This window comes from Mycteria americana, unplaced genomic scaffold (genome assembly GCF_035582795.1).
Source record: "Mycteria americana isolate JAX WOST 10 ecotype Jacksonville Zoo and Gardens unplaced genomic scaffold, USCA_MyAme_1.0 Scaffold_243, whole genome shotgun sequence".
Lineage (NCBI taxonomy): Eukaryota > Metazoa > Chordata > Aves > Ciconiiformes > Ciconiidae > Mycteria > Mycteria americana.
Genome location: NW_027445582.1, coordinates 19,104 through 30,766, shown reverse-complemented (window position 1 = coordinate 30,766; position 11,663 = coordinate 19,104). Strand labels below are relative to the sequence as shown.

The following is an 11,663-nucleotide window of genomic DNA, read 5'->3' as shown; positions in this document are numbered from 1 at the left end:
GGGCGCTGCCCCACGGACCCCGCCTACGAGGAGGCCAACGCCTGCCACGAGCGCGCCCTCGTCTTCATGCACAAGGTGGGGACGCGGGGACACGGGGGGGACAGGGACACGGGGGGGGACGGGGGGACACAGGGACGTGGGGCGGACAGGGACACGGGGGACACGGAGGGACAGGGACACGGGGGGACACAGGATGACACAGGGACGCGGGGACACAGGGGGGACGGGGACAAGGGGGGACACAGGACGTGCGGGGACAGGGACACGGGGGGACAAGGGGGGACACAGGGACGTGGGGGGGACGGGGACACGGGGGGACGGGACATGGGGACACGGGGACATGGGGGGACAGGGACATGGGGGAGAGGGATACGGGGGGACATGGGGATGACACAGGGACATGGGGGGACAGGGACACGGGGGGACACGGGGATGACACAGACGTGGGGACACGGGGGGACAGGAACATGGGGGGACACGGGGACATGGGGGAACAGGGACACAGAGGGGATGCGGGGACGTGGTGGGACACGGGGATGACACAGGGACATGGAGGGACGGGGGGACAGGGACACAGGGGGACAGGGGGGACACGGGGATGTGGGGGGACACGGGGGGATGGGGGGACAGGGACACAGAGGGGACATGGGGACATGGGGGGGACACGGGGATGACCCAGGGGCAAGGGGGGGACACAGGGACATGGGGGGAACACGGAGGACGGGGACATGGGGGTGACGTGGGGACATGGACACACGGGGATGACACGGGGGACAGGGACACGGGGGGGGACACGGGGATGACCCAGGGACACGGGGGTGACACGGGGGGCACGGGCAGCTGGCGGGGACGCATGGGGTGGGGACGGGGGGACGGGGAGGGGACGTGGGGGACGCGGGGGGACAGGGCAGGACACGGGGGGACGGGGGGACACGGGCGTGGGGGGCGCAGGGAGGGAGGTGGAGGTGGGGCGGGGGTGCGGGGGGACGGGACGTTGGGGGGGGACGCAGAGCCCCACAGCTGCCCCCCCCATAAGCCCTCCCCAGCCCCATAGCTGCCCCCACAGCCCCATAGCTGCTTTTGCAAGCTCCCCACAGCCCCATAACTTCCCCCCCAGCCCATAGTGCCCCTGCACACCCCCCAGCCCCATAGCTGTTCCTGCGAGCCCCCTACAGCCCCATAACTGTCTCTGTAAGGCTTCCCCAGCCCCATAGCTGCCCCTGCAAACCACTCCCAGCCCTATAACTTCCCCAGCCCCATAGCTGCCCCTGCAACCCTTTTCGAGCCCCATAGCTGCCTCCGCATGTCTTCCCTAGCCCCATAACTACTTCTATGCCCCCCTCCAGCCCCAACAACTACCTCCAGGTTCCCCTCCCAGCCCACAACCGCCCCCACAAGCCCCTCCAGCCCCACAACTGCCCTCCATACCTCTCCCAGCCCCACAACTGCCCCCCACACCCTCCCAGCCCCCAACCACCCCCACAAGCCCCCCAACCGCCCCCACACCCCCCCCAGCCCCACGACCACCCCCACAAGTCCCCACAACTGCCCCCACACACCCCCCCAGCCCCACAGCTGCCCCCATACGCTTCCCCCACCCCCACAGCTGCCTCCACAAGCCCCTCCCAGCCCCATAATTGTCCTCACACACCTCCCCAGCCCCACAACTACCCCCACACGCTCTCCCTCAGCCCCATAACTGCTCTCACAAGCCCCTCCCAGCCCCATAACTGCCCTCACACACCTCCCCAGCCCCACAACCGCCCCCGCACGCTCTCCCCCACCCCCACAACTGCCCCACAACCCCCCCCAGCCCCATAATTGCCGTCACACACCTCCCCAGCCCCACACGCTCTCCACCAGCCCCACAACCGCCGTCACAACCCCCCCCCCAGCCCCATAATTGCTCTCACACACCTCCCCAGCCCATAACCGCCCCTACATGCTCCCCCCCAGCCCCACAACCGCCCCTACATGCTCCCCCAGCCCCACAACCGCCCCCACAAGCCCCCCCCAGCCCCATAACTGCCCTCACACACCTCCCCAGCCCCACAACCGCCCCCACAAGCCCCCCAGCCCCATAACTGCCCTCACACACCTCCCAGCCCCACACGCTCTCCCCCAGCCCCATAATTGCCCTCACAAGCCCCCCTGAGCCCCATAACTGCCCTCACACACCTCCCGAGCTCCACACATTCTCCCCACCCCACAACTGCCCCCACAACCCCCCCCAGCCCCATAACTGCCCTCACACACCTCCCCAGCCCCACACGCTCTCCACCAGCCCCACAACCGCCGTCACAACCCCCCCCCCAGCCCCATAATTGCTCTCACACACCTCCCAGCCCCATAACCGCCCCTACATGCTCCCCCCAGCCCCACAACCGCCCTACATGCTCCCCCAGCCCCACAACCGCCCCCACAAGCCCCCCCAGCCCCATAACTGCCTCACACACCTCCCCAGCCCCACAACCGCCCCACAAGCCCCCCAGCCCCATAACTGCCCTCACACACCTCCCCAGCCCCACACGCTCTCCCCAGCCCATAATTGCCCTCACAAGCCCCCCCTGAGCCCCATAACTGCCCTCACACACCTCCCGAGCTCCACACATTCTCCCCCACCCCCACAACTGCCCCCACAACCCCCCCAGCCCCATAACTGCCCTCACACACCTCCCAGCCCCACACGCTCTCCACCAGCCCCACAACCGCCGTCACAAACCCCCCCCCCCAGCCCATAATTGCTCTCACACACCTCCCCAGCCCCATAACCGCCCCTACATGCTCCCCCCCAGCCCCACAACCGCCCCTACATGCTCCCCCAGCCCCACAACCGCCCCCACAAGCCCCCCCCCAGCCCCATAACTGCCCTCACACACCTCCCCAGCCCACAACCGCCCCCACAAGCCCCCCAGCCCATAAACTGCCCTCACACACCTCCCCAGCCCACACGCTCTCCCCAGCCCCATAATTGCCCTCACAAGCCCCCTGAGCCCCATAACTGCCCTCACACACCTCCCGAGCTCCACACATTCTCCCCCACCCCACAACTGCCCCCACAACCCCCCCCAGCCCCATAACTGCCCTCACACACCTCCCAGCCCCACACGCTCTCCCCCAGCCCACAACCACCCTCACAAACCCCCTCCCCAGCCCCATAATTGCCCTCACACACCTCCCAGCCCCATAACCGCCCCTACATGCTCCCTCCCAGCCCCACAAACGCCCCCACAGGCCCCCCCCCCCAGCCCCATAACTGCCCTCACACACCTCTCCAGCCCCACACGTTCCCCCCCAGCCTCACAACAGCCCATAACTGCCCTCACACACCTCCCCAGCCCCATATGTTCCCCCCCAGCCCCACAACCGCCCCCACAAGCCCCCCCCCAGCCCCATAATTGCTCTCACACACCTCCCCAGCCCCACAACCGCCCCTACATGCTCCCCCAGCCCCACAACCGCCCTCACAAGCCCCCCCCAGCCCCATAACTGCCCTCACACACCTCCCCAGCCCCACACGTTCCCCCCCAGCCCCACAACCGCCCCCACAAGCTCCACCCCCACCCCCATAACTGCCCTCACACACCTCCCCAGCCCCACAACTATCCCCACACACTCTCTCTCTAGCCCACAACCGCCTCCAGAAGCCCCCCCAGCCCCATAACTGCCTTCACATACCTCCCCAGTCCCACACGCTCTCCCCCAGCCCCACAACTGACCCCACAAGCCCTCCCCCAGCCCCATAACTGCCCTCACACACCTCCCCAGCTCCACCGCCAGCCCCATAACTGCCCTCACACACCTCCCCAGCCCCACAACCGCCCCCACAAGCCCCCCCAGCCCCATAACTGCCCTCACACACCTCCCCAGCCCCACACGCTCTCCCCCAGCCCACAACCGCCCTCACAAGCCCCCCCCCATAACTGCCCTCACACACCTCCCAGCCCCACAACCACCCCCACAAGCCCCCCCACCCCCATAACTGCCCTCACACACCTCCCCAGCCCCACACGTTCTCCCCCAGCCCCACAACCGCCCCCACAAGCCCTCCCCCAGCCCCATAACTGCCCTCACACACCTCCCCAGCCCCACATGCTCTCCCCCAGCCCCACAACCGCCCTCACAAGCCCCCCCCCCATAACTGCCCTCACACACCTCCCCAGCCCCACAACCACCCCCACAAGCCCCCCCACCCCCATAACTGCCCTCACACACCTCCCCAGCCCCACACGCTCTCCCCCAGCCCCACAACAGACCCCACAAGCCCTCCCCCAGCCCCATAACTGCCCTCACACACCTCCCCAGCTCCACACGTTCCCCCCCAGCCCCACAACCAGCCCCATAACTGCCCTCACACACCTCCCCAGCCCCACATGCTCTCCCCCAGCCCCACAACCGCCCTCACAAGCCCCCCCCCATAACTGCCCTCACACACCTCCCCAGCCCCACAGCCACCCCCACAAGCCCCCCCACCCCCATAACTGCCCTCACACACCTCCCCAGCCCCACACGTTCTCCCCCAGCCCCACAACCGCCCCCACAAGCCCCCCCCAGCCCCATAACTGCCCTCACACACCTCCCCAGCCCCGCACATTCCCCCCCAGCCCCACAACCGCCCCCACAAGCCCCCCCCCCCCCAGCCCCATAACCCTCTCTCTCCCCCCTTCTCCCTGCCCCCCAGATGCCCCGCATCTGGCTGGATTACTGCCAGTTCCTGGTGGAGCAGGGCCGCATCACGCGGACGCGCCGCACCTTCGACCGGGCGCTGCGGGCGCTGCCCATCACCCAGCACCACCGCGTCTGGCCCCTCTACCTCCAGTTCGTGCGCCGCTACCCCCTGCCCGAGACCGCCGTCCGCGTCTACCGCCGCTACCTGAAGGTACCCGCGGGCACCCGGGGCGGTGGCGCGCCCGGCGGTGGCACCTTGGGGCGGTGGCACGGCCGGTGGTGGCACCCCGGGGCGGTGGCACGCCCCATAGTGTCCCCCCAGGGCGGTGGCACAGCCGGTGGTGGCACCTTGGGGTGGTGGCACGCCCCGTAGTGTCCCGCCAGGGTGGTGGCACAGCCGGTGGTGGCACCCCGGGGCGGTGGCACACCCGGTGGTGGCACCCTGGGGCGGTGGCACGCCCCATAGTGTCCCCCCGGGGTGGTGGCACACCCTATAGTGTCCCCTAGGGTGGTGGCACACCTGGTGGTGTCTCCCCGGGGTGGTGGCATGCCCCGTAGTGTCCCCCCAGGGTGGTGGCACAGCCGGTGGTGGCACCCCGGGGTGGTGGCACACCCCGTAGTGTCCTGCCAGGGTGGTGGCACAGCCAGTGGTGGCACCCCAGGGTGGTGGCACGCCCCGTAGTGTCCCCCCAGGGTGGTGGCACAGCCAGTGGTGTCACCCCAAGGTGGTGGCACAGCCGGTGGTGGCACCCCAGGGTGGTGGCACACCCCGTAGTGTCCCCCCAGGGTGGTGGCACAGCCGGTGGTGGCACCCCAGGGTGGTGGCACGCCCCGTAGTGTCCCCCCAGGGTGGTGGCACAGCCAGTGGTGTCACCCCAAGGTGGTGGCACAGCCGGTGGTGGCACCCCAGGGTGGTGGCACACCCCGTAGTGTCCCCCCAGGGTGGTGGCACAGCCGGTGGTGGCACCCCAGGGTGGTGGCACAGCCAGTGGCATCTCCCCTGGGGCAAGGGAACGCCCAATAACGTCACCCCAGGGTAGTGGCACAGCCGGTGGTGTCACCCCGGGGTGGTGGCACAGATGGTGGTGTCCCCCCTGGGGCAACGGAACACCCAATAACGTCACCCCAGGGTGGTGGCACGCCCCGTAGTGTCCCCCCAGGGTGGTGGCACAGCCGGTGGTGGCACCCCGGGGTGGTGGCACACCCCGTAGTGTCCCGCCAGGGTGGTGGCACAGCCGGTGGTGTCACCCCAGGGTGGTGGCACACCCCGTAGTGTCCCGCCAGGGTGGTGGCACAGCCGGTGGTGGCACCCCGGGGCGGTGGCACACCCAGTGGTGGCACCCCTGGGGCAACGGAACACCCAATAATGTCACCCCGGGGTGGTGGCACACCCCGTAGCCTCACCCCAGGGTGGTGGCACAGCCGGTGGTGGCACCCCGGGGTGGTGGCACACCTGGTGGTGGCACCCCTGGGGCAACGGAACACCCAATAACGTCACCCCGGGGTGGTGGCACGCCCCATAGTGTCCCCCCACGGTGGTGGCACAGCCGGTGGTGGCACCCCAGGGTGGTGGCACGCCCCGTAGTGTCCCCCCGGGGTGGTGGCACACCCAGTGGTGTCCCCCCGGGGTGGTGGCACGCCCCATAGTGTCACCCCAGGGTGGTGGCACAGCCAGTGGCGTCCCCCCTGGGGCAAGGGAACACCCAATAATGTCACCCCAGGGTAGTGGCACGCCCGGTGGTGTCCCCCCAAGGTGGTGGCACACCCGGTGGTGTCCCCCCAGGGTGGTGGCACAGCCAGTGGTGTCCCCCCAGCGTGGTGGCACAGCCGGTGGTGTCACCCCAGGGTGGTGGCACGCCCCGTAGCGTCACCCTGGGGTGGTGGCACAGCCGGTGGTGTCCCCCCAGGGTGGTGGCACACCCGGTGGTGTCACCCCGGGGTGGTGGCACACCCCGTAGTGTCCCCCCAGGGTGGTGGCACAGCCGGTGGTGTCCCCCCAGGGTGGTGGCACGCCCCGTAGCGTCACCCTGGGGTGGTGGCACAGCCGGTGGTGTCCCCCCAGGGTGGTGGCACACCCGGTGGTGTCACCCCGGGGTGGTGGCACACCCCGTAGTGTCCCCCCAGGGTGGTGGCACAGCCGGTGGTGTCCCCCCAGGGTGGTGGCACGCTTGGCAGTGTCACCCCAGGGTGGTGGCAGCCACTTCTGGGGGGTGGCAGGGGTTGGAGCGGGTTGGGTGGTGGGAGGGGGACGTGGGGGACAGGGGACGTTGAGAGGAGTGGGGAGAGCAGGAGGCATTGGGGGGGGGACACGGGGCAGGGGCGGGGGGGACACAGGGCGAGGACAGAGGTGACGCAGAGCAGGGACAGAGGTCGCAGGGACGCGTGGGGCAGAGACGGGTGGCCCAGAGCAGGGACAGAGGTGACACGGGGCAGAGAAGTGGCGGGGACGCACGGGGCAGGGACAGAGGGGACACGGGGCAGGGACAGAGGTGACACGGAGCAGGGACAGAGGTGACAGCGGGGACAGAGGTGACACGGAGCAGGGACAGAGGTGACAGAGAGCGGGGACAGAGGTGACAGAGCAGGGACAGAGGGGACACGGGGCAGGGACAGAGGTGACAGAGAGCAGGGACAGAGGGGACACGGAGCAGGGACAGAGGGGACAAGGAGCGGGGACAGAGGTGACAGAGAGCGGGGACAGAGGTGACAGAGCAGGGACAGAGGGGACACGGGGCAGGGACAGAGGTGACAGAGAGCAGGGACAGAGGGGACACGGGGCAGGGACAGAGGTGACAGAGAGCAGGGACAGAGGTGACAGAGCAGGAACAGAGGTGACACGGGGCAGGGACAGGCTGTAGGCACACATGGAGAGAGACAGAGGTGGCAGGGATACGGGATGGGGACAGAGGTGACACAGAGCAGGGATGGCAACAGGAGGGGTACATGGAGAGGGACAGAGGGGACAGGGAGCAGGGACAGAGGGGACAGGGACACGAAGCGGGGACAGAGGGGACGTAGAGCAGGGACAGAGACAGCAGGGACACATGGGAGCAGGGAGAGGTGACATGGGGCAGGGACAGGTCGTAGGTGCGTATGCAGGGGGACAGAGGGGACACGGAGCAGGGACAGAGGGGACAGAGAGCAGGGACAGAGGGGACACGGGGCAGGGACAGAGGGGACAGAGCAGGGACGGAGGGGACACGGAGCAGGGACAGAGGTGGCATGGTTACAGGGTGGAGACAGAGGTGACAGAGCAGGGACAGCAACGGCAGAGGGACACGGAGAGGGACAGAGGGGACATGGAGCAGGGACAGAGAGGACAGCAGGGACAGAGGTGACAGAGAGCAGGGACAGAGGGGACACGGAGCAGAGACAGAGGTGACAGAGCAGGGACAGAGGGCACAGAGGCGATGGCAGATCTTCATGGCAAGGACAGGGCAGCGCGGGTGGCACCAGACAGGGTTGGGGGCACTGGGGCCGTTGGGGACATTGGGGCCGTTGGGGACACTGGGGACGCTGGGGACACTGGGGACGCTGGGGACACTGGGGACATTGGGGCCGTTGGGGACGTTGGGGATGCTGGGGACGCTGGGGACACTGGGGGCACTGGGGCCGTTGGGGACGCTGGGGACACTGGGGACACTGGGGACACTGGGGACATTGGGGGCACTGGGGACATTGGGGACACTGGGGACACTGGGGCCGTTGGGGACATTGGGGACGTTGGGGATGCTGGGGACGCTGGGGACATTGGGGACACTGGGGACGTTGGGGCCGCTGGGGACACTGGGGCCGTTGGGGACGCTGGGGACCCTGGGGACATTGGGGACCCTGGGGACATTGGGGACACTGGGGACATTGGGGACATTGGGGACAGCCGCTGAGTGTCCCCTGCCCAGCTGAGCCCCGAGAGCGCGGAGGAGTACGTGGGGTACCTGCGCTCCGTGGGGCGCCTGGACGAGGCCGCCGTGCGCCTGGCCCGGCTCGTTAACGACGAGCGCTTCGTCTCCAAGGAGGGCAAGTCTAATTACCAGGTGGGCACCCTGGGGGGGCACCCATGGGTGCTGGGGGGGGGCACCCGGGGGGGAGCCAGGGAGGTCGGGGACGGGGGGAAAGGGGGCTTTGGGGGGCACCGGGGAGGTGCTGGAGGGGTGACGAGGGGCTGGGGGGGGGGCAATGGGGGTTGGGGGCACCCATGGGTGCTGGGGGGGGACCCAGTGGGGCTGGGGGGGGGCACCTATGGGTGCTGGGGGGTACTAATGGGTGCCAGGGAGGTCAGGGAGGGAGAAAGGGGCTTTGGGGGGCACCAGGGAGGTGCTGGGGGGGCAACGGGGGGTGCCAAGGGGGGCTGGGGGTTCCCATGGGTGCTGGGGGGTCCTGGGGGGGCTCTGGGGGTCCCCGGGGGGCTCTGGGGGTCCCTTTGGGTGCTGACCCCCCCCGTTGCCCCCCCCAGCTGTGGCAGGAGCTGTGCGAGCTGCTCTCCCAGCACCCGGAGCGGGTTGCAGGGTTCCCGTGGGTGCTGGGGGGGTCCCATGGGTGCTGGGGGGTCCCGGGGGGCTCTGGGGGTCCCTTTGGGTGCTGACCCCCCCCGTCCCCCCCCCCAGCTGTGGCAGGAGCTGTGCGAGCTGCTCTGCCAGCACCCGGAGCGGGTTGCAGGGTTCCCGTGGGTGCTGGGGGGTCCTATGGGTTCTGGGGGTTCCCATGGGTGCTGGGGGGTCCCATGGGTGCTGGGGGGTCCCGGGGGGGCTCTGGGGGTCCCTTTGGGTGCTGACCCCCCCCGTTGCCCCCCCCAGCTGTGGCAGGAGCTGTGCGAGCTGCTCTCCCAGCACCCGGAGCGGGTGCGCTCGCTGGACGCGGGGGCCATCATCCGGGGGGGCCTCACCCGCTTCACCGACCAGCTGGGCCGGCTCTGGGGCGCCCTGGCCGACTGCTACATCCGCAGCGGCCACTTCGAGAAGGTGACGTGTCCCCAACTGCCACCCGTGGTCACCCGCCTGCCCTGGGGCCACCACGGGCCTCCGTTTCCCTCCCCCACCCCGCCCCGGGGCCACCGTAACCCCGGTTCCCCGAACCGCCCCAGGGCCACCGCGCTCCTGGGGTTCTGTCCCCCGGGGCCACCGCAGCGCCCGTCCTTTGTCCCCGCGCCACCCTGGCGTCGCCGCGGACGCGGTCCCCTGTCCCCGTGCCGTCCAGGGCCGCCGCCGCCCTGGGTCTCTGTCCCCCGCGCCACCCTGGGGCCACCACCCCGGTCCCCTGTCCCCACGCTACCGCAGGGCCACCGCAGCCATTGTCTTCCCTGCGCCGCTCCGGGGCCGCTGTCACCCCAGGGCCACCGCAGTCCCTGTCACCTGTCCCCACGCCACGTCAGAGCCACCCCAACCCCGGTGCTCTGTCCCCGGGCCGTCCCGGAGCCACCGGCACCCCAACCCCCAGACCGCCCCAGGGCCACCCCCCCCCGGTCCCCTGTCCCAGTGTCACCCAGGAGCCACCACCACCCCGGTCCCCTGTCCCCAGACCACCCCAAAGCCACCACCACCCTGGTCCCCTGTCTTTATGTCACCCCAGGGCCACCACCATCCCCGTCCCCTGTCCCCAGACCACCCCAGGGCCACCACCACCCTGGTCTCCTGTCCCCCGCTCCACCCCAAAGCCACCACCACCCTGGTTCCCTGTCTTTATGTCACCCCAGGGCCACCACCATCCCCGTCCCCTGTCCCCACGTCACCCAGGAGCCACCACCACCCTGGTCCCCTGTCCCCAGACCACCCCAGGGCCACCACCACCCTGGTCCCTTGTGTTTTATGTCACCCTAGGGCCACCATCATTGTGGTTCCCTGTTTTTTATGTCACCCCAGGGCCACCACCATCCCTGTCCCCTGTCCCCATATCACCCAGGAGCCACAACCACCCTGGTCCCCTGTCCCCAGACCACCCCAGGGCCACCACCATCCCAGTCCCCTGTCCCCACGTCACCCAGGAGCCACCACCACCCCGGTCCCCTGTCCCCAGACCACCCCAAAACCACCACCACCCTGGTCCCCTGTCTTTACGTCACCCCAGGGCCACCACCATCCCTGTCCCCTGTTCCCACGTCACCCAGGAGCCACCACCACCCTGGTCCCCTGTTCCCAGACCACCCCAAAGCCACCACCGCCCTGGTCCCCTGTCTTTATGTCACCCCATGGCCACCACCACCCTGGTCCCCTGTGTTTTACGTCACCCCAGGGCCACCACCATACCTGTCCCCTGTCCCCACATCACCCAGGAGCCACCACCACCCTGGTCCCCTGTCCCCCGCTTCACCCCAAAGCCACCACCACCCTGGTTCCCTGTCTTTATGTCACCCCAGGGCCACCACCATCCCCGTCCCCTGTCCCCACGTCACCCAGGAGCCACCACCACCCTGGTCCCCTGTCCCCAGACCACCCCAGGGCCACCACCACCCTGGTCCCTTGTGTTTTATGTCACCCTAGGACCACCATCATTGTGGTTCCCTGTTTTTTATGTCACCCCACGGCCACCACCATCCCCGTCCCCTGTCCCCACGTCACCCAGGAGCCACCACCACTCTGGTCCCCTGTCCCCAGACCCCCCCAGGGCCACCACCACCCTGGTCCCCTGTCCCCAGACCACCCCAAAGCCACCACCACCCTGGTTCCCTGTCTTTATGTCACCCCATGGCCACCACCACCCTGGTCCCCTGTCCCCAGACCACCCCAGGGCCACCACCACCCCAGCCCCATCCCTCCCGTCCCTGTCCCCGTCCCTGTCCCCAACCCGCTGTCCCCGCAGGCCCGGGACGTCTACGAGGAGGCGGTGCAGACGGTGATGACGGTGCGGGACTTCACCCAGGTCTTCGACAGCTACGCCCAGTTCGAGGAGAGCGTCATCGCCGCCAAGATGGAGACGGTCGCGGAGCTGGGCCGGGAGGAGGACGGTGAGTGGGGGGGCCCGGGGGGCCCTGCCTCAGTTTCCCCCCAAAAAGGGGGAGTTTG

General features: G+C 69.4%; 1 protein-coding gene across 1 annotated transcript in view; it reads left to right on the top strand.

Moving 5' to 3' along the window:
* Nucleotides 1-6: 6 nt before the first annotated feature.
* The window catches only part of XAB2 (XPA binding protein 2), a gene marked incomplete at its 3' end in the record, with an annotated part of 30,757 nt that continues 19,100 nt past the window's right edge, over nt 7-11,663 (top strand). The window contains exons 1-5 of the mRNA XM_075489636.1: nt 7-75; nt 4,682-4,879; nt 8,568-8,702; nt 9,462-9,626; nt 11,461-11,605. Coding sequence (XP_075345751.1) covers nt 67-75; nt 4,682-4,879; nt 8,568-8,702; nt 9,462-9,626; nt 11,461-11,605 — 652 coding nt within the window. The remainder of the gene's footprint in view (nt 76-4,681; nt 4,880-8,567; nt 8,703-9,461; nt 9,627-11,460; nt 11,606-11,663) is intronic.